Here is a 27,545-nt window from a genome sequence, read left to right on the forward strand (position 1 = left end):
ATAAGCACCTACTTTGAGGCCATTGGGCCCAACACCCAAGGGGTTGGGGAGCAACATGGTGCTCACAAGCCACTGATTGGTGATCACTGCAGTAGGTTATTCCAGGCCAATTTATCAACTGGCTTCTTGAAGGATGATAAATGGTTGGTGTGGTGCTGGACCCTCGGTGGGGGCTGGGGTGAGGCAGGGGTGCCTACTCAATCTGCTCCTCAAAATATTTGTACTACAGCCATTTTTGAGGCAGGCTGATTTCAATTTCATGTTTCAATTCCGAGGATTTATGGATGTCCTGATGGAGTGGCCTATTCTAAAGCTGGCCACACACGTGGCGATTTTCGATCTTTCGTGAGACCATCGGCCGCACGAAAGATCATTCCAACCTTCTACTGACATTCAGGGCTGAATCGTCCGATATGGAGGTAGAAACAATAGGATTTCTACCTCCTTCTGTCGCGCCTTGAATAGCGCCCGATCAAAATCTTTTAACCCGCTGATCAGCAGCCTTCTGCGATATCGGTCGCCTCACCAAATTGCCATACACTATTATTATTGGTGCGTGTATGGCCTGCTTAAGGCCTCATGGATTCATGGATGTCCTGATGGAGTGACCTATTCCAAGGCTTCATGGTTGTCCTGATGAAGTGGCCTATTCCAAGGCTTCATGGTTGTCCTGATGGGAGTGTCCTATTCCAAGGCTTCATGGTTGTCCTGATGAAGTGGCCTATTACAAGGCTTCATGGATGTCCTGATGAAGTGGCCTATTCCAAGGCTTCATGGTTGTCCTGATGGGAGTGTCCTATTCCAAGGCTTCATGGTTGTCCTGATGAAGTGGCCTATTACAAGGCTTTCATGGATATCCTGATGGAGTGGCCTATTCCAAGGCTTCATGGATGTCCTGATGGAGTGGCCTATTCCAAGGCTTCATGGATGTCCTGATGAAGTGACACAGCTGCACAGCTGCAAACTAGAGGTGCAAGGAAAGCATGGTGCCCAAAATATAGCCAATCATTATAAGTACATATTTTGTTTTATTGAATACATCCGCATCACGCTTGGCAAATATACCCCTAATACTCACTTAGTATGTGTGTTCATACATTTTGCCTTATTTTAAGTGTATTTCTACAGTATTGTCAAGTCATTTTGCTCTCACTTTGTAGAGCGTTGTGACCCAGGTCATGAATAAGTATGAAGTGTTTATGTAACAGTATAAAGAAACCAGAGTAGACAGAAAATTCAATTTTGCCTATACCTATAGGGGAGGCGTCATTTTTATTCTGGGGTTGTTCTTTTTGTTTTCAGAAGTCCCGTATTCTCTATCTGACAGACTTGTGTACAATACTGCAGAGCTCAATGGGCCATTAAGGAAGCCCCAGGAAAGCCCCCTCTTCCACCACCACGTTGGCACCACCAAGCCCCCCCCCATTAACCTAAGGTCTTAGTGCCCCCACACCATTGTGCCTCTTCTGCCTGCCCCTAGATCAGAAACAATTGAGGATGTAAATCCCTAAAACCTTGCCAAATTACTATAAGCAATTTTTCAATATACATTAAATACATTTTCAAATGCTACTTTATCTTTTCCCCTAAAACCACGATGTTACTGACTGTCACTGTTGATGCCTTATTTACCAAGGGGCTGCTAATATAAATACAGTGACAGTTTTATACAGAGTTGGACCAAGAGGTGCTGATGCTCAAGGCAATTTCATCTTGTATCTGCCCCCCACCCCACTTTTATTTGCCCACCTGCCCTACACCTCACCCCAACATTGCCGTGTGCCCCACAAGCCACCAGCTTGCGACATTTACCCGAATCCAATACAAAGATCAAGTTGATGAAAAACCCAGCAGCAGAGAGTGATAAATCATTCATTCAGTAGGCCTGTGCTGAGCTGAAATCCATACGCCATTAGCATTCCCCTCACCCATCTCAGTCTAAATGAAGATATCTGAATGTTGCACTAAGGGGGGCAAAATCCTGCTCCTTAAAGCTCAGTTACAGGGCACTTATCGCAGAACCAATTTTTGAAGCCGGGACCCAACCCAGATCTGCAACCTGCATTTTTACCTGCTGGGACCCACTCCCCAACCCCAATGCCTTATCCACAACCAAATCCATGATCCACTGACAACCAGCAAGTGTTGTTGCTGCAAACCAGAAGTGACATAAAAATATAGATATTATAGATAATAATGACCCACATCTATACCTTCATCCAAAAATCCTACCTGCAACCCCCAGGGTACCCCCTTTTTACCAGACCCGCTGCAGAACTCTACTGCAACTCCCAGCACTGGGCGCGCAACACAGCCCTGTCACCTGTCAGAGCATATCAGATATTCTTACGCTGTCACTGGACTACAACTCCCAGAATTCCCAAAACAACTAATCCTCTGAAATAATATTTGTCATGTATTAAAAAGGAATAATTATAATCCTATAGTGAGAAGTTACCCAGGGCCATTCTAGCACCCTATTCCATCCCACCCATATTTGACAGTTAAGGGTACATTATTACCTGTGTAGTTATAGTAACACCAGGGAACTAGTTAAAACAATATCTGCTCTTATACTATACTCTGAGTGCAAACACAAGCCCAAGGCTATAAGAATAGGGCAAATGGCTAGAAAAGGACAAAGAGGCTGAGCCTGGGGACATGAGAGACAAAGGAATAGAGAGAGAAAGGAGCCTTTGTTAGCCCAGATGCTGGCAGGAAGGAAGCCAGGGCCACAGATGCTGTAGGTGTCAGCATCACAACCAGGCGTCTTTCCGGATACGGGGACCACAAAGAAGCGCACAGTGACTGCAGCACAGCACCGCTACCCCTTCCCACTGACTCCCATACTGACTCATACACCGACTCCTATACTGACTCCCATACCGACTCCTACACTGACTCCCATACTGACTCATACACCGACTCCTATACTGACTCCCATACCGACTCCTATACTGACTCCCATACCGACTCCTACACCGACTCCTACACTGACTCCCATACCGACTCCTATACTGACTCCCATACCGACTCCTACACTGACTCCCATACCGACTCCCATACCGACTCCTACACTGACTCCCATACCGACTCCTACACTGACTCCCATACCGACTCCTATACTGACTCACTCACATACCGACTCCTACACTGACTCCCATACCGACTCCTACACTGACTCCCATACCGACTCCTACACTGACTCCCATACCGACTCCTATACTGACTCACTCACATACCGACTCCTACACTGACTCCCATACCGACTCCTACACTGACTCCCATACCGACTCCTACACTGACTCCCATACCGACTCCCAGAGCCGCTCCCAGGACTATGCGCCTCTCCATCTCCCCCATCACTGCGCTCCTGTGCGGGCTGCTGGCAGTGGCTGCTCCTGGGAGCACAGAGAAAGGACCCGGTAAGTACATGGATCTTCCCTGTATCTCACTGACCTTCATGGGCTGGAAGGTGAGCGGATGAGCCGGGAAGGCGCAGTGCGCAAAGTTTTTGAGGGTCGCGGCAGGGAGTTGCGCTTCTGCCTCACTGGGTTACAGGGAACCTTTATTCCGTATGGAACCGTATGTCACTGTAAAAGTGTGCGAGTTGCAGTTCAGCATCATGGTGACCGTAGATAGTATGGGATGACAGTGCATTATTTATTCAGCCGCAAGGACACACGGAGGTGCTGCGCTGTATGTACTAAGCCTTTGCTCTGCCCTCCCCCCCCATGCCCCCAGTGTCTTAGCCTTCGGGGGACCCTCACTCTGTTACAGGTTCAGCTATGGGACTCAAAAAGGGTTTATAATAGTTTTAAACCTCTTTTTGATTATTTGTTTCTGCATTCCATGGATCATGGTGACACAACAAGGTTCCCTACCCCTGCACTAATCAGCAAGGGGACACAGTGTGGGGACATAACCCAAAGGTTGGATGAACATGAGGTACTCATTTAAAGGCACCAGTAAGGCTGGAGTCAGAATTAAAGATATTTTATTCTGGGATGTCATGCAAGTATCCAGCAACATCTATAGGCCTCCATGATGGATATTGTGAAAGTATAAAATAGCTGATAAACTGATATATGTCCTTTGTGCTTTTATATTGTTTGGCCCAAGCGGGAGGTGGGTGGGGTTGTATTATAGAGACAAATGCTGGAAAATAGCCGCTTTGATCGCTGCAGTTTTTTTATTTGGTACAAATCATTTTTCACACCTTTGAAATGTGCCCCAAAGGCTTAAAGTTTGCACCAGTGACACTGATTAGAAATTGGCTTACAAGCTACTGGTTGCTATGGGTTACTAGACCTATTATAAACTTTGGGACTTTTGCTACGTTGAGCTATGTGCAGAGGGCTCAGTGCAGTGGGAGCAGACTGGAACTGTGGGATTTTTTTTCTGTAAAAAACATCCCCCCAAGTTGCACCTAAGGTACTGTAGCTGCCTACCCTTACCTCTGGCTCTGTTAACCCATAAAATGCCTGACTTTCCTCCTATGGTGCAAGTGACGAGAGTGAATAGCCTGAGACAGGTGCAAAGTAGATTTCATTGTTTCTTTATTCAATATATTTTCAGGTTCTGGAATTCCCTTCTGATCGAGGGGGTTTTGTACCATGTTGGATGCCTTTCTAGTCCTATGGGGGATCTATAATTGTGAATTATACCTACAATATGAAAGAACAGTAAGAAAGAACCCTGTTCTTGCTGTGAAGTTGAATTGGCAGCTGGTTGGCAGGGAGTTTTGTTTGCCTTTATTTAATTTATCAGAGTGTTTAGGAGATATTTAATTCACTGGGCTAAAGGCCTTTTAAGGTGAACTAAAGTCTAACCAAAGAAGTAGGCTAGAAATTATATAATGTTTTGGGTTCTCTACCAGCCCAAGGCAACCACGGCCCTTTGTGCGGTAAACCATAGCAACTAATCAGCAGGCAGCTTTTACTAGTCACCTGCTTATAAGCAACCATCTTATTGGTTTCTATGGGTTCCTGCACCTGGGCAAATTTAGGGGCTTATTTATTTCAGTGTGTACCGGTGATGTTGCCCATAGCTACCAATCAGATCTTTGCTTTTGTTTTAAAAAGGTGCCCATACACATACAGCCATACACTACAAGATTTTTGGTGAAATATGCACAGGGCTATTTTCAACTAATAATATAATAAAATGAAAGTTTCTGTAGTTAATACCTTAGTACAGGTATTGGATCTGTTACCTGGAATGCAGAAAGTTACGAATTTAGGAAAGGCCATCTCCCTTAGACTCCATAACAAGCAAATAACTTTAATTTTTAAAAATGGTTTCCTTTTCTCCCAATATTCCTGTTCTCCATATATCCCCACCTATGGGAGAGCGATATTGGGCTAATTCAATTGTTTGGCCCTAGAGCCAAACGATTGAATTAAAAATGGCGAGCATAGGTACAGTCAGTTTGGGGACCATATCAACGAGCTGATGCTATGGTTGCTATGCGCAACATCACTAGTGATGTTGGCTTACACACTATAATAAATATGCCCCTACGTGTCTTTTTTTTTTTTATACATATGGGGGTTAGGCTGTAAGTTTTTAAAAAAAGCAGCAGAGTGTATTGACCTAAAGCCGCCAATCAGAAGGTGGTTCTTACTGGTCAACAGTTCAAAAGCAGTAAGTAAGTAAGTAAAACTGAGCAGGGGCATAACAATAGAGGCAGTAGACCATGAAACTTGTGGGGGGCTCAGGGGGCATTTGGGACCCAGACAGTCATTTCTTTAAATAGTTCTTATTCTTAAAGTTTAGAGGGGCCATATAATTATTTTGCTGTTGGGCCCAGTACTTTCTAGTTAAATCAATGACCTAGAGCAAACTTTGCAACATTTGCTACATTACCCCTACAGTTTAATTCCCCCAAGCAAGTTTGGCGGTGATATAATAAGAGGTACAGGGTCTGCACCTAGAAACCCACTGAGCCAAAAATCACTGTTGCTGGTGGTGACTATTCATGTGAATGACAAGTGTCATTGTGGAGAATCAGGCCCTTATCCATCAGCTGAAATGCCATTACCCTAAACGGATAAACCTCAGTACCCAGGTATGGGACCTGTAATCCAGAATGCCTGGGTCCTGTGGTTTTCCAGATAAGGGATATTTCCGTAAAAAATTAAAAAAATATTATTTTATTACACTAAAAAATTATTTAACCATTAAATAAACCCAATAGGATTGTTTTGCCCCCAATAAGGGGTAATTATATCTTAGTTGGGATCAAGTACAGGTACTGTTTTATTATTACAGAGAAAAGGGAATCATTTAACCATGAAATAAACCCAATAGGGCTGTTCTGCCCCCAATAAGGGGTAATTATATCTTAGTTGGGATCAAGTACAGGTACTGTTTTATTATTACAGAGAAAAGGGAATCATTTAACCATGAAATAAACCCAATAGGGCTGTTCTGCCCCCAATAAGGGGTAATTATATCTTAGTTGGGATCAAGTACAGGTACTGTTTTATTATTACAGAGAAAAGGGAATCATTTAACCATGAAATAAACCCAATAGGGCTGTTCTGCCCCCAATAAGGGGTAATTATATCTTAGTTGGGATCAAGTACAGGTACTGTTTTATTATTACAGAGAAAAGGGAATCATTTAACCATTAAATAAACCCAATAGGGCTGTTCTGCCCCCAATAAGGGGTAATTATATCTTAGTTGGGATCAAGTACAGGTACTGTTTTATTATTACAGAGAAAAGGGAATCATTTAACCATGAAATAAACCCAATAGGGCTGTTCTGCCCCCAATAAGGGGTAATTATATCTTAGTTGGGATCAAGTACAAGGTACTGTTTTATTATTACAGAGAAAAGGAAAACATTTTTAAAAATTAAAGTTATTTGCTTATAATGGAGTCTATGGGAGATGGCCTTTCCTACATTCTTAACTTTCTCCATAATGGGTTTACAGATAGCAGATCCCATACCTGTACTAATGTATTAACTACACAAACTTTTTACTTTTTATTACATTATCAGCTGAAAATAGCCCTGTGCATATTTCACCAAAAATATCAAGCTCCCTTCCCTGTAAAATAATGTTTCCTTAATTAAACTACAAAATGTGTCCTTGAAGCACGAGCAGCTGTTGTAACTTAATTAAATTCCCTTATTTATTATTAAACGATAGTCACTCACATTGACACACTAATACATGCAGCTGCCAGCGCCAAAGATGTTCAGAAAAATAAACTGCTGGGTGAGTAAGGGAAGGAGGTGCCCCGCGCCTATAAACCCCAATATGAAATAACACTGACTCATTGTTATTGGCTATTTTAGACGTTTTTTTAATTAGGGCTGATCCATATGTTAATTACAGAATGCAACTGGATGGAAAGATGTTATAAATAAATCTGAAATATTGCAAAGATTAAATGGCAAACAAGGGTCAGTCTCACCAAGAGAAGGGTGGGAGGCAGGAGTCACGCAGCAACCTACCGGGCACCGTTGTATTATTAAATAGGTTTCATGGCCTTATGTTTTATATGCACACGTGTGAATGTCGTTATAAGCAGAATTATTTGAATGGCAGTGTCCATTCCAGATAGGGTTCCACATTTTTGGGTCTGTTTTTTTGCATGGGCTGTCATGGTCAAAATTGCCTGTCTGGTATCCAGATTAGGAAATTTGGACAGGTCCATTGTATGATGCCACAATCAGCCAATAGCGAATGACTGCATCATAGCCCCATCCCCTGATGTCACCTGCCCCACCCACTGACATCCCTCCCCCTGCCCAGAGTTCAAAAGAGTTAAAGGTGGCAACCCTACTTCCGAAACACCTAACGTATTGTCTTCTCTTGGTGGCCATTTGTGGATGCTCATTCTTCCAGGTCTTACAGGTGTGGTTGGACTTGGTTTGCTGGGACAGTCATCTTTCAGGAGGTCTCTAATTGTAGAAGGACCCTTAGGCCTGACTGAGCCATTCTGTAGTAACACCAGTAGCTCTCCAGATCACTGTAGTCCAAGCTGGAAGATTAACGTTTCTGTGTGGTGTCGCTAGGATTCACTTGCCCTTACAACGGACACAGTCTTTACAGCCCACCTCCCCAGTGCACTAGAGTTAGATATTCTCTTCTCTCTCTAACACTAGGGTAAACTAGAATATTGGAGGATTGTTGTCCTGTTTTAATTTCTTGATGGAGCTACAGATGGAGCAAACTTTGCTTTGGCCTCACACAATTAGCTGTGTTCATTTAAGTGCAAAAATAGTAATCTATTTATTGATAAAGGGAAAATGGCACAAAAAGCACTTCTGCAAGGAAAGTCCTGCTGTTGAGCCTATCCGTGTTCCTACAACTTTGATATTTAATCTATTAAAATGGCATGACATGGTGGAACACGGTTATCCATCCAAGCAATATGTCTAGACTGCTCACTTAATAGACTTTGTCATTTGTCATGTCATTTTATCATACCTCACCATATGCTAAAGCCCTAGTACAAGGAGTCCTTTTTTTGGAGGGGTCTTAGCTCCTGCTTTGACTTTACTGAGGTTTTATTCTAAACCTTAATACCATCATAAACAATGATGCACCATAGTCCTTTGACTTCTATCCCAGGCTAACACCAACATGCAGGTTCCATATACCATGGTCTCCTTAAGGCCCACTGTCCAGCCTTTTGCCACAGTGCCTTTGATGGGTAAATCTTTGGTCAGGCTGCCTAAAATATATGATTTTCAGTCATTCAGAAATAATAACAGGAATATCTACGGCAAGTTTGACATCTGCGAAGGGCAAGTTATTCAAAGGCTTATTAAGGGATCACATTCAAAATGATGTTCTGGAGAATGGCATTATGGGCAGTAATCAGTATGGCTTTATGAAGGACAGCAAAGAATTTTGGCCGGCACAACAGGTACAATGCAAGCGGGGCTTACCCATGCGTGTTTATTTCAAGTGAAACAACTTTCGGGGGCGGACCCCTTTGTCAGGCATACAGAGCAATGTAGTTTGAGATCATATATACGTACACAATTACTGGGATATTTTTGCCCTACAAGTGTTTCAGTTACTGGACTGTATACCTTTTGGATTCTTTATAAGGACTATTCCAATTGGATTCTATTATTTGGACCATGGGGTTGGGTGTTGCGATTTTTTTTTTCACATTGTACCAATTCATGAATATGCTGTTTATGTACCTATATACGATCTCACACTACATTGCTCTGTATGCCTGACGAAGGGGTCTGCCCCCAAAACATTGCTTCACTTGAAATAAACACGCAGGGGTAAGCCCTGCTTGCATTGTACCTGTTGTGCCGGCCAAAATTCTTTGCACTCCATAATTGAGGGGGCCAACCCTCTAGATCTAGACCGAGCCCCAGGATCTAGGCACATCTCAGCGTTTGATTTTTTATGAGGCTTCTGATCATCTGAACGGGAGAAATATGGGGAGACTTAAGGGCACTATTGAGACAACTGAAGGTATGCCTGCAGCTTGAGATGAACTCTTTATTAGCCTTTCCTTTTCCTTTAAAGGGGAAACTCCCACAAACATAATTTTAAGCAACTTTGTAATATACATCAATTAAATAATAAAAATGTGCAGCCTTTTCATTATTTTTTAAGTAATAATATGGTTTGGAACAGTTCCCTAAGCCCCACCCCCTGTTCCCCTGCTGATCTGGCTGACTACTTTGAGACTCAAATAAAATGTAACAGTAGTTGCCTGCCCTCAGCCTGCCTTCAGCCTGCATCCTCCCAATCCCACAATTCCCTGCACATGTGATGTCAGTAAGGAAAGGAACATCACAGTGCAAGGCATTGTGGGTTATGTAGTTCCTTCATGCAGTCTGTAAGCTGTGGAGAAGTTGTTACAATTTGTAACATTAATGTTTTAGTCCCTCCTCCCCTGCCAGGATTACAAATGATGCAGAAAGAAAAGAACTGTTTTGCAGCTGGATGTCAGCATATAAAAATGCTATTTATTCATACTTTTTGAAGGAACAGATTACAGTGATAGGTATATTAGAATTTCTGTATTGTGTGGGGCTCTTTAACAAATTGTGGTTCAGAAGCCAGAGTTCCCCTTTAAGTGTGGTGGGAAGGCATGCTCTGTCTAGAAAAAAATGAGCCACATACCAAGCACAAAAAAAGCTATGATTCACTGTATTGTCATTATTGTTGTCACACAGGGCTTATTTATTGGCAACGCTGCATCAAGGTGCCACTGCCACTATGGGCTCCCGCTTGTCCGACGTTCCATAGTCATGAGAAATGTGAAAGAAAATTAAAATATTCCCAATGCCCAAGGCTGATTTTAATTGTTTCCTTTGCATAGAATTAATTTATGGCCACATCTATCCTAGGGAGGACACAGCTGCTGTGGGTCTGAGCTTTCTGTAGGTGCTCAATTAAAACCATTAATCAGTTGAGACTGAAAAATGAAATTAAAATGTATTGGGTTTTTTTTGTCTTGTAGCTCAAACCATAACTCCCAGTGATCCTGCAGAAAATGACAGAAGCGCACATAGCAATGTAGCCATCGAGGAGACTATTGACATACCAGGTACCGGGGGGTTTAACAGTTTTATTCTGTGCATAGGGGGCCTTATTTTAGATTAGAATCTTAGGTCTGTGTTATTTATATGCAAGTACAGTCACTATGATTTATAGTACAGGTATAGGACCCGTTATCCAGAATGCTGGGGACCAAGGGTATTCCGGATAAGGGGTCTTTCCGTAATTTGGATCACCATACATTAAGGGGCACAATTACTAATCCACGAACGTCCGAAAAGCGCCCGAATGCTTTTTTTTCGTAATGATCGGTATTTTGCGACTTTTTCGCGGATTGGCGCAAATTTTTCGAGCGCTCAATACGAAAAAGTCGCGACAATTCGTGAAAGTCGTAATGGCTATGCAAAAGTCGCGACAATTCACAAAAGTCATAATGGCTATGCAAAAGTCGCGACAATTCACGAAAGTCATAATGGCTATGCAAAAGTCGCGACAATTCACGAAAGTCATAATGGCTATGAAAAAAGTCGCGACAATTCGCGCAAGTCGTAACGGCTACGAAAAAGTCGCGACGGTGACGAAAAAATCGCAAAAAATACGAAAAAGTTGCAAAATGTTCGTTTCCAATCCGATTTTTTCCCATTCGGGATTCGGATTCGTGGATTAGTAAATCAGCCCCTAAGTCTACTAAAAAATCCAATAAGGATTAATTATATCTTAGTTGGGATAAATTACAAGGTACTGTTTTATTATTACAGAGAAAAGGGAATCATTTAACCATTAAATAAACCCAATAGGGCTGTTCTGCCCCCAATAAGGGGTAATTATATCTTAGTTGGGATCAAGTACAGGTACTGTTTTATTATTACAGAGAAAAGGGAATCATTTAACCATTAAATAAACCCAATAGGGCTGTTCTGCCTCCAATAAGGGGTAATTATATCTTAGTTGGGATCAAGTACAGTTACTGTTTTATTATTACAGAGAAAAAGGAATCATTTAACCATTAAATAAACCCAATAGGGCTGTTCTGCCCCAATAAGGGGTAATTATATCTTAGTTGGGATCAAGTACAGGTACTGTTTTATTATTACAGAGAAAAAGGAATCATTTAACCATTAAATAAACCCAATAGGGCTGTTCTGCCCCCAATAAGGGGTAATTATATCTTAGTTGGGATCAAGTACAGGTTCTGTTTTATTATTACAGAGAAAAGGGAATCATTTAACCATGAAATAAACCCAATAGGGCTGTTCTGCCCCCAATAAGGGGTAATTATATCTTAGTTGGGATCAAGTACAGGTTCTGTTTTATTATTACAGAGAAAAGGGAATCATTTAACCATGAAATAAACCCAATAGGGCTGTTCTGCCCCCAATAAGGGGTAATTATATCTTAGTTGGGATCAAGTACAGGTACTGTTTTATTATTACAGAGAAAAGGGAATCATTTAACCATGAAATAAACCCAATAGGGCTGTTCTGCCCCCAATAAGGGGTAATTATATCTTAGTTGGGATAAATTACAAGGTACTGTTTTATTATTACAGAGAAAAGGGAATCATTTAACCATGAAATAAACCCAATAGGGCTGTTCTGCCCCCAATAAGGGGTAATTATATCTTAGTTGGGATCAAGTACAGGTACTGTTTTATTATTACAGAGAAAAGGGAATCATTTAACCATGAAATAAACCCAATAGGGCTGTTCTGCCCCCAATAAGGGGTAATTATATCTCAGTTGGGATCAAGTACAGGTACTGTTTTATTATTACAGAGAAAAGGGAAATCAGTGTTACAATTCTGTATTATTTGATTAAAATGGAGTCTATGGGAGATGGGCTTTCCGTAATTCTGAGCTTTCTGGATAATGGGTTTCCGGCTAAGGGGTCCCATACCTGTATATAAAATCGGGGCCAGTAGCCAGTAGAGGAGAGTTGCTGTGAGCTTGAATCTTTCAGTTGGATGGAAAGTTGTCTAACAACAGTTTCAGAATATACTTTCTAATATCATTTCCAGTCAATGGATGTTAGCCCTCTGTGATGCCGATTTTTATGCAACTTGTCTTTCCAATAAACCGGAGCTATCAGTTGGAGATTTCCACCAAGTTCCGACTCATGACCAACCTTACGACCTTCAGCCATTGTCCCTTGGCTCTGCAGCCTTGGTGGTGTTTCAGCAGCAGTGTGTAGGCTGCAGGTTGATATACCCAATATGCAGTGTATGTTGTTTCCCTTATGCAGGCTGGTCATCAGAAACAAAGAAGACGAAAATATTGATCAGCAACACTACAAGCGTCAGGCTGGAGTGCAAGCTCTCGAGCGATCCAGGGGAATGTGATGTCATCTGGCAACACGATAGTGAAAAATTGCTTAATGTGAATAATACCTCAGACAATAAATGTCACACCGTCTATGAGTGAGTACATTGGGCTTTTTGTGTTCAAATAACAGGCCCCTGAAATGTATGTCGGCAGTTTTTATGTTTTCCTCAATCTCTGCCTCTCCTGCCCCCCCCATCTGTTAAACTAACCATTGTAATAGCTGCCAACTGAAATCCTCACCATGACTATGCATTTGCAGCTTCTTGGTGAACCCTAGCATCTGCTTTTAGGGTCCCCTGTTGTTCAAATCACTTCTGCTGCTACTTGCCTTACTCTAGGCCCATCCACCTCCCATGTTTTGGGAATAGAATGTGCTGTTATAACCAATATATGAATATGCTGTTCTTGCTCAACTCATGCTTGCACTTCAGAGGTTTTAGAATTCAACCAATTATATTGTTGTTACAGTAACTCACCTCATCTGTCCATGGTACAGAAATGGGATCCGTTATCTGGAAACCACATTATCCAGAAACTTTCAAATTATGGGAAGGCCATCTACATACCATTTTAATCAAATAATTCTAATTTTTTAAAATGATTTCCTTTTCCTTATTAATAATAATAATTATACTTATACAGGTATCGGACCCCTTATCCGGAAACCCGTTATGCAGAAAGCTCTGAATTATGGAAAGCCCGTCTCCCATAGACTCCATTTTAATCAAATAATTCAGAATTTTAAAATTGATTTCCTTTTTCTCTGTAATAATAAAACAGTACCTTGTAATTGATCCCAACTAAGATATAATTACCCCTTATTGGGGGCAGAACAGCCCTATTGGGTTTATTTCATGGTTAAATGATTCCCTTTTCTCTGTAATAATAAAACAGTACCTGTACTTGATCCCAACTAAGATATAATTACCCCTTATTGGGGGCAGAACAGCCCTATTGGGTTTATTTCTTGGTTAAATGATTCCCTTTTCTCTGTAATAATAAAACAGTACCTGTACTTGATCCCAACTAAGATATAATTACCCCTTATTGGGGGCAGAACAGCCCTATTGGGTTTATTTCATGGTTAAATGATTCCCTTTTCTCTGTAATAATAAAACAGTACCTGTACTTGATCCCAACTAAGATATAATTACCCCTTATTGGGGGCAGAACAGCCCTATTGGGTTTATTTCTTGGTTAAATGATTCCCTTTTCTCTGTAATAATAAAACAGTACCTGTACTTGATCCCAACTAAGATATAATTACCCCTTATTGGGGGCAGAACAGCCCTATTGGGTTTATTTCATGGTTAAATGATTCCCTTTTCTCTGTAATAATAAAACAGTACCTGTACTTGATCCCAACTAAGATATAATTACCCCTTATTGGGGGCAGAACAGCCCTATTGGGTTTATTTAATGGTTAAATTATTCCCTTTTCTCTGTAATAATAAAACAGTACCTGTACTTGATCCCAACTAAAATATAAATAATCCTTATTGGATGCAAAACAATCCTATTGGGGTTAATTAATGTTTTATTGATTCTTTAGCAGACTTAAGGTATGGAGATCCAAATTACGGAAAGACCCCTTATTCGGAATACCCTTGGTCCTGAGCATTCTGGATAATGGGTCCCATACCTGTAATAATAAGACAGGACCTTGTGAATGATCCTAACTAAGATATAATTAATCCTTATGGATTAATGTTTATTTGATGTTTAAATTATTTTTTTCCTTACCCAGAAAGCCCCAGGTCCCATTCTGGATAATAGGTCCCATACCTGTATATATGATAAACTATGGTGTCAGTCTGTTTAAGGAGATTTTCCTTTTTAGTGATAAACTCACTCTGAGCAAATAAATATTCCTGATGTCCACCATGATTCAGCTGTCATTGTCGGTAATACTAAAAATTAGTACTGGTCTTGTGTTTAAAGAAAATGGAAGGGTAAAATCACTGGAGGTTCCAAGTTGATCATGTGATTCTTAGCTGTTCCCCCAGGCTGGCACTCCTCTTCATTAAAAAAAAAGGACCAGCCCATGGTACTGTTTAAGGAGCACCCAGGGTGGCACCATAATTCCTGGGACTCCAGAACAAGATGGCAGCATTGTGCTCCTCAATTAGAACCTTGGGCTGCTACTTTATTTGAAGAGTAGTATCAGGCCGGGGTAACAGGGATGTGACTAGTTTCACTGGGGGCAACAATTTAACCTATTTTACCAAAATATAAAGTACTAGTATTTTACAAAACATTTTACTCTGTTTAGATTTGTATTGTCCGACCCCAGCAAGACTGGAACCTACACCTGTATTTTTAACAGAAGTTCAGAAGTTAAAGCTGAGTTTCATATAACTGGTAAGAAGTAACATTATATTTTATGGGCTTGTCAAACAGTGAGAATAAATAAATACTTGAGTAAATAAATATTTAAGTCCTAAGAGTTTCAGTTTACAGTTGGGATAAGAGCCCTGTCAGAAGAGCTTACACTCTATTCGGAGAGGAGACAGGCAGATGAAATGGAGAGGGAAGCAAGTGTATAAGTTCCTTGCTGCAGTGGAAGACTAGTGACTTTCTTCTCCAAAAAGTCAGTTTTGAGAAGCTTTGAGAAGACAGTGTGGCAGCTTCCTGATGCAAGGGGGCATCACTTCAATCAAAGCCAGGAGAGAGACTTTAGTAGTGAGGTGCTGGGCAGAGGTTTAGATACAGGTGAGATGATACAGGCAGCACCACCAGAAAGGTTACATTGTAGTGGATGGAGATGTTACAGCCATTGATCCTGGAGAGGATCTATCTTTTAGCAGTAGAAGGAAGGATAAAGGAAGGGAGGTATCTGCAGTATTGTATAGAGAAAAGCACCATGTTCTGGTCATGGATTCAGTATGATCTGAGAAAGTGAGGGAGGGGTCTAAAGCAGGGGTGGGCAAACTTTTTGGCTCAGGGGCCACATTGACTTTTAAAATTTGACAGACGGGCCGGGCCAGCGCTATGCCATTTCCACACAGTCCCCGGGCGCCAAGTCTCGCACATGGCCCGCAGGCCGTAGTTTGTCCACCCTTGGTCTAAAGTGACACCCAGACACCTACTTTGGGAAACTGGATGTAGGGTGATTTACTGTAGTTGACTCTTATGTTAAATGGAGGGAGGGAACAGGTTTTGGTGGAAATATGAATGGTCCAATCTTGGACACCATGGGGCTCAGTTATCAACACTGGGCAAATCTGACACCCCCAGGGGTATTTCACAAGATAACTTGTGGATCTTGTAATTTTATGTGAATAAACTTAGCCTGTTCTTTATTTTATGAGCAGTCTAGACCAATTTTTCTACCTTAATAATACATTTTCACTGTATTTCAGTACCTGCAGTTAAAGGTGTAGACAAACCCCTTGTCACTTATAATGGAGATTCCATTGTCATGAAATGTGATAGTTCCAAGTACAATCCAATAGAATGGATCTGGTACAAAGTTAACGAAAGCGAAAAGGTAAGATGGGGTACGAGTGGCTCCTACTAATGTTCAAACTTCTGCTAATGCACTTCATCGGTTTTAAGTTTCATACAGTCAGTGCTAAAACATTGATTTTTAATGTATTTTGCACATGTGCACTATTGAGCTTTGAGCACTGATGTCACTTCCTTTCTTATTGTATAAATATTACATGTAAACTTTGATATACCCCTGAAGAAGTCCTAGAGATGACGAAACGCATTGGGCTGTTATTTGCGATGAGCTGAATGTACTTCTAATACTGTGTTAGTGCATTCATTTTATTGAATAAAACTACATATTTGATTATACTCTATGGGAGCGCAGCCTTTCTTCTGTTTGTTAATAGGCTTTGGCTGTCAGGGTCAGTGACCCCCATTTGACAGCTGAAAAGATGTAGAAGTGGAAACGCATAGTTGCTAGGAATAAGGCATTCTATAACATACTAAAAGTTAAAGGGGTTGTTCTATACCGAGACATTTTGCACTTGGGTTTCATTTTTTTATTATTTTCTGTGTTTCAAAAAAGTTCATCTGAAGGTAAACCACCCCTTTAATGTAAAGGTGAACCTTTAATGTAAAGCAGCCTATTGACCTGGGATGGGTCTGCACAGGCCCCCATGTTGATTGTTGGCTCCAAACCATTGGATTACAGTTGGACCCCAGCTTGGGTGGCTAGATGGCCAAAGATCTGCTTTTTGGGTGACCTTACGATACAGAGACTGATCCTCACCCATAAAGTACAGGTTTTGGGAACCATTAGCCAGAATGTTCGGGACCAGGCATTTTCCAGATAAGGGGTCTTTCCATTATTTGAATCTCCATACCTTAAATCTACTAAAAAATATAATTTAAACATTAAATAAACCCAACTGGATTATTCTACCTTTAATAAGGATTAATTATATCTTAGTTGGGATCAAGTACAGGTACTGTTTTATTATTACAGAGAAAAGGGAATCATTTAACCATGAAATAAACCCAATAGGACTGTTCTGCCCCCAATAAGGGGTAATTATATCTTAGTTGGGATCAAGTACAGGTACTGTTTTATTATTACAGAGAAAAAGTTAATTATTTTTTAAAAATTAGAATTATTTGCTTATGATGGAGTCTATGGGAGATGGCCTTCCCATAATTTGGAACTTTCTGGATAACGGGTTTCTGGATAACGGATCCCATACATGTATTATATGACTCCTTTTTCTTAGTCTAAGCCCAAACCAAGATAAACATAATTAAAAAATACACTAAAAAGTGCTTGAGGGGTACCCATTGGTGGATACTGCAGACAATATTTCTCAAAATGTTTGCTTCCTGCACCAAGCTACAAATACCCTCAATCACTTAAATGCACTCAATAAATCATGCTGTGTGCTATCAGATGCATTGCGGGTTATTCTGCAGCACCCTAGGAGTCTATTTCTGTTTTTTATACATACCCCCAATATGTAATAAAAGGCACTAAGTTTGCCCAGTAGCAGTAACCCATAGCAACCAATAAGATGTTTGCTTTCAAACAGGTGACCAGTAAATGCTACCTGCTGATTGGTTGCTATGGGTTACTGCTCCTGGGCAAACTCAGTGCCTTTTGTTACATAACACCCATAGCAGTTCCCTTACTTTGACAACATAGTAAAAATAAATGTTGGGAGGGGAAAATCAGAACATTGTGTATCAGTCAATAATATCTGACATTTTTATCACTGCCTCTTACTCTAGGTTCAGTTAAATATGTCTCTGGACTCCACCAAGTATACTGTTGAACACAAACGAGCCAATGAAACAAAGCTGCAGGTATCAGCCCTATCTGAGAAAGACAGCGGGACCTACATTTGCAAGGCCATTTTTAAAGTGGGAGAAAGTGAAGGACAAGTCAAGCTCAGTGTTCTCAGTTACATGGTTCCTCTCAAGGTCTTCTTTATAATAGCGGCCGAAGTGGCTGTCCTGGTCACTGTTATATTGGTCTATGAGATGAAAACAAAAAAGAAAGAGCCCCAGCCAGGTGAGAAATCCTACATTTAATCTATGTTTAGATACTTCAGGTGGAGAGTTATCAGACCATAGTTTCACAAGATCAAATCATTCTAGGTGTCACTAAGGCTAAATGATACTGCAAGTCTCATTTGTGGGGATGTCATTGCATAAGCAAATATGTCAGAGGGGAAGGGAATTATTCCCAATTAAGATAGTTACCAGTTTAACCTTGTAGGGGTTACATTATGGGGCCCATTCATGAAAGCATGATTTTTTTTTTTTCAGAAAAAAATCATATTTTTTCCAAGTTAAAGAACTTTTCGTAATGACCACGATAATATTGCTAAAATATTACAACTTTTTTGTGGTTTGCGTTAACTTCCACAAAAAAGTTGTATTTTTCGCAAAGACTACCACCTTTTCGGAATTCATTCAAGCTTTGGTATAGTTACTTTCCTTGGGCCGGGTTGGAGCTGCAGAGTGCCATTGAGCCCTATGGGAGACTTTCCTTGGGCCGGGTTGGAGCTGCAGAGTGCCATTGAGCCCTATGGGAGACTTTCCTTGGGCCGGGTTGGAGCTGCAGAGTGCCATTGAGCCCTATGGGAGACTTTCCTTGGGCCGGGTTGGAGCTGCAGAGTGCCATGGAGCCCTATGGGAGACTTTCCTTGGGCCGGGTTGGAGCTGCAGAGTGCCATTGAGCCCTATGGGTGACTTTCCTTGGGCCGGGTTGGAGCTGCAGAGTGCCATTGAGCCCTATGGGAGACTTTCCTTGGGCCGGGTTAGAGCTGCAGAGTGCCATTGAGCCCTATGGGAGACTTTCCTTGGGCCGGGTTGGAGCTGCAGAGTGCCATTGAGCCCTATGGGAGACTTTCCTTGGGCCGGGTTGGAGCTGCAGGGTGCCATTGAGCCCTATGGGAGACTTTCCTTGGGCCGGGTTGGAGCTGCAGAGTGCCATTGAGTCCTATGGGAGACTTTCCTTGGGCCGGGTTGGAGCTGCAGAGTGCCATTGAGCCCTATGGGAGACTTTCCTTGGGTCGGGTTGGAGCTGCAGAGTGCCATTGAGCCCTATGGGAGACTTTCCTTGGGCCGGGTTGGAGCTGCAGAGTGCCATTGAGCCCTATGGGAGACTTTCCTTGGGCCGGGTTGGAGCTGCAGAGTGCCATTGAGCCCTATGGGAGACTTTCCTTGGGCCGGGTTGGAGCTGCAGAGTGCCATTGAGCCCTATGGGAGACTTTCCTTGGGCCGGGTTGGAGCTGCAGAGTGCCATTGAGCCCTATGGGAGACTTTCCTTGGGCCAGGTTGGAGCTGCAGAGTGCCATTGAGCCCTATGGGAGACTTTCCTTGGGCCAGGTTGGAGCTGCAGAGTGCCATTGAGCCCTATGGGAGACTTTCCTTGGGCCGGGTTGGAGCTGCAGAGTGCCATTGAGCCCTATGGGAGGCTTTCCTTGGGCCAAGTTGGAGCTGCAGAGTGCCACTGAGTCCCATGGGAGACTTTCCTTGGGCCGGGTTGGAGCTGCAGAGTGCCACTGAGCCCTATGGGAGACTTTCCTTGGGCCAGGTTGGAGCTGCAGAGTGCCATTGAGCCCTATGGGAGACTTTCCTTGGGCCGGGTTGGAGCTGCAGAGTCCCACTGAGTCCCATGGGAGACTTTCCTTGGGCCAGGTTGGAGCTGCAGAGTGCCATTGAGCCCTATGGGAGACTTTCCTTGGGCCGGGTTGGAGCTGCAGAGTCCCACTGAGTCCCATGGGAGGCTTCTAAAATCATGCACTGAAGTTTCAAAGCCAGAAAGGTTTTCACGACGTTTACGATCGATCGGATCCAAAAATTTTGTGACTTTCGGAGCACAACCACAATATTTTCGTACGACCAAGAAAATAATTTTTTGCACATCAGAAATTATCATGGTTACTCCGATTTTTTCCAATCACGCTGTTAACGAGCAAAAATATGTGCTTTAATGAATGGGCCCCTATCTGTCCTGATTCCCACAATCATGAGTTTTAAGGCTAAACCCTTATATAAAAACCTGCCTGAGTGCTTGTCCATCTTTCAAAGTTCTAATGCCAAGTCTCTCTAATGGTCGTTACTTTATCCCTCACTATTTAATTAGAGAAATAGTGCAAGTCATTTTGACTCAATGGGAAGACATGATATTTCATGCAGGTGTGAATATTCCTATTATTATTTTTGAGATAATACTATGCCCTTAATCCCAAGGCTGCCCTTGTTCAAGCTCACTCCCCATATACAATTGCTTTGCACAGTAAGGATATGTCTATAATTTGAGCAGATACACTATGTCCCAGATTTTTACTCCATTCTTCCCAGTTAACATTGGCAGTGCAGCAGAATTAAGGTAGACATACACCTTCAGATCCGCTCGCTTGGCAATGTCGCCAAATGAGCCGATCTTCTCCCGATATCCCCACCTACGGGTGGGCGATATCGGGAGAATCCAGGCAAATTCGATCGAATTATGACGACGGGTATAGGCAAAGTCGGTTCGGGGACCGCATCAACGAGCCAATAGGGTCCCCGATCAGACTAGATTTTTTAACCTGCCCGGTCAAGATATGGCCGATTTCAGGCCAGATATTGGTCAGGCAGGCCCGTCGGTAGTTAGCTGCTGAATCGGTCTAAGGGACTGTAGTATGATTCATGTGGGCATCTTTATAATCTTTTTTTCATATATATATACTATTTTTACTATTTACTATTGAGTGCTATTCTCATATCTTTGCACACTTTACTTGAATACTGCATACTAACTGAATCAGGAAGAAGAGTGGAAGTGGAGATGCAGCCCTGTCCAATCAATGGCTGATGGAAGCTAGCATGTATGTGTGCCCCAAGATTGTGTGTGAGCACAGTATCTAAAAGAAGCCAGAGGAAGCGTAGAAAAGCAGATTTTTTTCTCAATAAATAAATACATATCGGCTGTAATATATATATTTTTAGTAATGTCAAAATGTATTTTTTTTTTACAGATGCTCAAAATGAGACAGAGCAAGCTGAGAACCTGTGAGTGTTTTTCTTCAAATTATATTTACAATGTGATTTTGCCTCTTCTTTTTTTAATATTCACATTTCCATTTCAGGAAATCAGAGGAAAGCACTAATGTGGAATCCAGCACGGCGCGCCAACGCAAAGTTTAACCTGCTGAGAAACCCGAAAGGTAAATGAATTGTTCTTTATAACAAGTCATACTGAGCCAGGGATAGAATGCAAGGGCAGCAATACAGATTGTGCGGACAAGAAAGTTCATACATTGCCTCTATTCATATGTATTTTCTCTAAAAATCTGAATTTCTATAACTTGTGCGGCTGATAGACATAAGGGAGCTGCCATTTCTGGATGATATTTATTCCAAGACCTTTGCATGAAGCATCTCCATTTAACCAGCTGAAAGAGATATACATTATTTCCTTCCATTGAGGAAACCAAATATAAGAAACATGGTGGCACAAGAATTGCTACTTTATGCTTTTGTTTCAGGAAAAGTTTGTATTTTCTTCTGCCGTTTGTATGGGTTTCCTCCCACAATAATAATAATGTTATTATGTATTTTTGTAAGTCTGTGTTGAGCTAAAAAAAACCTGGGGCGATTGAACAACCTTAGGGCATGGTCTGCACACATTTTAAGTGATCAGTCATACCTATGTGTAAATGAAAGAAAAGTAAACCAAAGCTATTGCCAAGCTGTTATACTAACCTGATATCCTGATATACTATCATTTAATGATAACTTGAGCATAACAGAAATATATTATACTTTCCAGGATGAGCAAAAGGATATTGATTTCACAGGAAATGGCCAAAGCTAATACAATGTCATTTATTGCTCTTTAGTAGACAGAACCTTTGACATGTCGTCTCGGAAAATACATTAATTTAGAAATGGTTGGTCTCCATGATTGTGTTGGTGCCTCTGGAACCTCTTCTAATAACAGACTTGTTTGTTTCCATTTTGTCTTCATAGAATCATCCTCTTAATGGTCCAATCAGACTGCAATACTGTCAAATACACATGATCCTCTGCTTTCATAAGTCAAGTAAATCCATGTATTGTGAAGAAATCCGGGATGTCGATAGTACCCGATGCATTACCTCTTCCAACTAGCCTTATTATGCCTACCCTTTCTCTTTGCCTTTATATATATATGCCTCTATATGACTTCAGGGTTATGCTTTTTTCTTGTATATAGTAGCATATATACTAGCTAGTATTGTAGCAATTATACTAGGTCTTTATATAAATTAAAATATAACATGGAGCACACTTTAGTGATGAATGTGGAACACCATTCATTTCAGTACAGCTGTGTAAACCAGATTCTTTATTTAAGGCTGGTCTACCTATAGCTTTTAAGCTTACACCCTGGTTGCAGGTATGTTTTCTTGATGGCATAACTGTAGCCAAGTGTATTAATACTCCAAGAAAGGTGGTGGTGTGGGGGGCTCAATATAGTTTGAAAATAACTGATTGTATAGGTAAATTGCTCAGGAACAAACTCCTTTCTGACGTAGCTTCAGTTGCCTTTGTGGTAGAGTTCTTCACAGCAATTAAATTATTATTTATTATAGAGCGAACCCAATATACTGGGATTTTGTAATGAGGCTGAAACTGTCTCATCAACTTGCAGCTTTCGAAAAAGTCACCTTTTGTTGCCTACGTTCTGTAATATATGCAAAAGCCTGTGTCAGCATATCCAGAGAGGGTTGAGTTCAGCTTTGTGGGGTTTCCTCAGTCGTTTGACATTAAACCCACAGAACATGTCCTGTGAAATGTCTGTTTCTGTATGTCCTAACTGAATAATTGCACACCTAACAACATGAATAGCTGTTGGGTTATATGGAGGAGGGGACTTAGGGGCAGATCTATCAAAGTGTGAAATTAGAGCTCACTCAGTCAGAACAATTCTATCCTATGGGATGTTTAGATGCATATTTTTCAAGGGGTAAAAGTTGGAGGCCTATCTATCAATATTCATACCATGAAGCAAAAAAGATCTTCCAGTTGGAGACATCACAGCTGCCCACTGAGTTCAGCAGCTTTTAGATGGCAAAGTTTTGTATTAGTAGATTTTGTGGTTGTGACGCTTAATAAAAACACAAATCACGCAAAAAATACCAATATTAATAAATGCTCCATCTGATAGATACGATTCTAAAAATCCCATAAGAGCGAATAGAAAATGGATGAGTTTTTCTTTAGTGAGCTCTTATTTCACACTTTAATAAATCTGCCCCTTAGAGTTTTTCAATATATTTTTAGGGATGAGTTTGTAAACAGACAAACAAAATAATAACTTTTATGTAAATGGGCCAGTTTAAAAACTTCACAAATAAATTCATATTTCCCCTAATAGTATTAAGAAAAATAATCATTAAAAATTAAAAAAGGGTCACTATACATTTAAGCAGAACTCTGGTTTATTATATTAACAATAATTTCCCCTAATAGTGGGATTCGGAGCTTTCTGGATAATGGGTTTCCGGATAACGGGTCCTATACCTGTATAATGAACATCTTTTTCGGGCAAGCATTAGAATTGGTAAATACGCTTGTGTTTTAGGAAAACCTACATTACACTGTATTACAAATCATGATTTATTTTCCCAATGACGGCATTTATTGCGTTTCCCCAATTTCCAACTATGATTTATTTGAGAATGGGGCTTTAACACTAAGGGGCGTATTTATTATGCTGTGTAAAACTAATTCGCCGAAAAAACGTAGTAAAAAGCTGTGTAAAATAAATGGAAAAGATCGCCATCTGAACTCCGGATATTACGCCGGATATTACGCCGTTATTTTCCATAAGTTCCGGTGGAAGAAAAAACGCGTAAAACAATTACGCCAATTTTACGCCGTTTTTACGCCATTTTTACACAGCATAATAAATATGCCCCTAGATGTATTGAGATTTATTGAGATGGAGAGGCCGAAATAAAATAGTTCTTATATCTCTCACAGTTTGTACTTTATTGAAGCCACTGTCTGGGGAGATAGGTCTCAGATTAAAAATGCATCATCGGAAAAATAGCAATAAGCAACTTTTTTTTCCATTTATTTGTGAAGACAGATTTAATTTTTGTGGAACTTAATAAACGGAAGCCTCGCCTTGTTACCCAGAAGCTTGTGTGTTCTTCATTCTTCCTAAAATCTAATAATAACAGAAAAAACTAAAAAGGTAATTAAAATCTTTCTATTTCTAGGGAGCCACATACACTGTACCTTACATAGCTGCTGAGGTTAATATAATTGATTCTGCCACAGTCTCTGGAGGCTTCCGGAAGGCCTGTGATCTTCTCATTGGGAGCCTGAGCTCCATTATAAGACGACAACAAATACATTTTTAATGCATGTAAGTCACAGCTTTCCACATGGCTGCCTTGTCTCATCCTGTATAGATGCACACGTACTATCTGCATTTTTCATTATTTTGTCATCATTAAATAAAAAGCCCAGGCTTTTGGCCACCAAATGGAGCTCAGTACAGAAAAGGAATCACATTGATTTCAGCTGTAACAGCTAGATGGCAGCGGGTTGCCTTTTCAATCCCTAATGAATTACAGGTTATGAGTACGTCCCGAACCAAAATATACCTATCACTGTAATCTTTTCCTTCACAATGTAGGAATAAATACCATTTTTATATGCTGAAATCCAGCAGCAAAACGGCTCTTCTCTTTCTGCATTATTTAAAATCTTGGTGGGGGGAGGGACTAAAACATTGATGTTACACATTGTAACAACGTCCGACTACTTACAGACAGGAACTACATAACCCATAATTCATTGCACTGGGATGTTCCTTTTCTAATTGACATCACGTGTGCAGGGGATTGTGGGATTGGGAGGATGCAAGCTGAGGACAGTCGGATACTGTTACTTTTTTTTTGAGTCTCAAAGTAGTCAGCCACATCATCAGGGGGCGGGGCTTAGGGAACTGTTCCAAACCATCTCATTGCATTAAGAAGTCATAAAACAGCCGCATATATTTTAACTGATGTATATTGCAAAATTGCTTGAAATTATGTTCCCCTTTAACCTAACAATTTTTCCTGCTACAGAAAATACCCCCCAAAAATCATGTTTGTCTGTAGTGCATTGCACATTGCTGACTATATCAGTGGCTCAGGGCAGGAGTGGGTTAACCTCAGGGTAGGATGGTGTGACAAAAAACCCAACATTGTTTATTGGCCTTTTGTAGCAGGCACTGTAATTTTCAAAGCAAATAGATACAGGAGTCGGTAGAGGTTTAAGCTAAAGAGAAAGATGCTGCAGAGCTGTTTTTAGTGTATGTATGTATGTATATCTTTATTTATAAAGTGCTACTTATGTACGCAGCACTGTACAGTAGAATACATTAATACAAACGGGGTTAATAAGATAATAATAGATAAATACAAAGTATAACAATAAATACAATTAAATAAAAGATACAGTTTCAATAAGAGTCAGAAACACAAGACGATGGAGGTCCCTTCCCCGTAGAGCTTACAATCTATATGGAAGGGGTAACTAACAGACACAAATGGGCAAATGTAAGTGCTGTAGGTTACAGTGGGTGACCTACACTGTGACCTACCTGTGATCTCTCAACCTAACCTTACTTCTACCCTTTGGCCAACAATGTCTTACACCCCAGACTGATAGCAGCTTCAACTGTGTGTACCAGGATAACGTTAAATAATTTCTATAGATATCTATGTGAGTGTATAAACATGTGGAATGATAACACACTGCGTATCAATGACAGGAGACAAGGCCTCCTCCTTAGACTGTACCAGTAAGAGCCGTGGGATCGATTTAGCAATATAATCAGCTGCTGCTCAAGGATACATTCATTTGTGCACGGAACTGCTTTTTCAATATACGAGACAAAGTAGAACTGGAAATTGACTTCTCAGAGAAATAATTGATCATTGACTTTTATTTTAATTTGCAGCAAAACACTCCCTCGAGTAATCCCCTTACCAGTGGCTCAGGGGCAACATGTTGCTCCCCAACCCCCTGGATGTTGCTCTCATTGTCCCCAAAGCAGGTGCTTATTTTTGAATTCATGGCTTGGGGGCAAGTTTTGGTTGAATAAGAACAAGATTTACTGCCAAACAGAGCCTCCTGTAAGGGACCCTTGCTCTAAAGTATAGAAACAGATACTACTGGCCCGTTATTAGGCACAGACTGGTTTGGCAAGGATTACAGTAATGAGACAGAGAGAATAGAAGGCACATACTCTGTAGGGCTAGACACGGTACTACTATACATGGCTGAGCTGTAGGGAAACAAAAGCTGGACTCACACAAGGTAGGGGACAGGACTGACGGCATATGGAAGTTAGGCTTATACCCTACATACATAGGCAACATCTCCACTGACCTGCTGCTGTTCTGCATGCACAAAGGGGATGGAAAAATGAGTTGAGCCTGAATCTTCCCTCATCAGAAATCCCATCTGCTGACCGTGAACATTGTGCTATAGGGATACGCTCCAAACCAATCCGCCAGTCTCTCCTTGATTTAGGTAAACTTCCTATGACTTTGTACCCACGTTTCAGTCTGCTCATTTTTTTCATCTTTCTTTGTCATTTCAGGGTTTTGTCCAACAAAAGTTGTCATAAGACAGAAAGCAACACCCCAACAGGGATACCATGGTTTAGTGATTGTCTCTGACATAGTTGTTGGGTGAGGGATTCCGTATGCAAGCTCTGGGCATGTATAGGCCTCACTAGTCATGTATAATGTCTCTACATGACTATACATGTTCTTACTGCTTTTAAGGAACATGTAAAGTGTATTTCACTAGGGTGCCAAAATATTAGTCACCCCCTAATGAAATAGAGCACTAATGTTTTTAAAGAAATAGAAGAATGAAGGTATTGAGATGATGGCACAGCGTTTAGGTAGCTTTTCCATGGGCCGTTTTCTCCAACAGAAGCACCAACCCAATAAAAACCTTAGCAACATATTGCCCCCCCCCAGTGAAATAGACTTGATATGTTCTTTAAAGGGGAACTCACCCAAACACAACTTATACATAATATATATATTAATATTACATTATACAAACACACCTTAACATAATATAAAGCAACTTTGCAATATACATCAATTAAAAAATATGCAGCCTTCTCATGATTTTTAATGTAATAATATGGTTTCCCTAAGCCCCGCCCCCTGTTCCCCTGCTGATCTGGCTGGCTACTTTGAGACTCAAATAAAATGTAACAGTAGTCGCCTCTCCTCAGC

The 27,545-nt window shown here is 41.1% G+C and overlaps 1 protein-coding gene across 1 annotated transcript; it reads left to right on the top strand.

Annotated features, from left to right (window-relative positions):
• The first annotated feature begins 2,689 nt into the window (after positions 1-2,689).
• Positions 2,690-24,428, top strand: emb (embigin). Its single transcript, XM_002933045.5, has 9 exons — positions 2,690-3,425; positions 10,461-10,547; positions 12,740-12,914; positions 15,092-15,180; positions 16,182-16,309; positions 18,034-18,316; positions 21,276-21,309; positions 21,387-21,464; positions 22,270-24,428. Exons 1-8 carry the CDS (start codon positions 3,341-3,343, stop codon positions 21,442-21,444), a joined length of 939 nt encoding a protein of 312 aa, XP_002933091.2. The 5' UTR covers positions 2,690-3,340; the 3' UTR covers positions 21,445-21,464; positions 22,270-24,428.
• Positions 24,429-27,545: the final 3,117 nt, after the last annotated feature.

The sequence above is a fragment of the Xenopus tropicalis genome, chromosome 1, assembly GCF_000004195.4.
Source record: "Xenopus tropicalis strain Nigerian chromosome 1, UCB_Xtro_10.0, whole genome shotgun sequence".
NCBI classification, from domain to species: Eukaryota; Metazoa; Chordata; class Amphibia; order Anura; family Pipidae; genus Xenopus; species Xenopus tropicalis.

Excerpts from the sequence above, each read along its gene's own strand:
- emb (XM_002933045.5), top strand. The coding sequence starts at position 3,341 with ATGCGCCTCTCCATCTCCCCCATCACTGCGCTCCTGTGCGGGCTGCTG. Across the intron at positions 10,548-12,739 it reads GGAGACTATTGACATACCAG|GCTGGTCATCAGAAACAAAG; the intron begins GTACCGGGGGGT and ends TCCCTTATGCAG. Across the intron at positions 15,181-16,181 it reads AGCTGAGTTTCATATAACTG|TACCTGCAGTTAAAGGTGTA; the intron begins GTAAGAAGTAAC and ends ACTGTATTTCAG.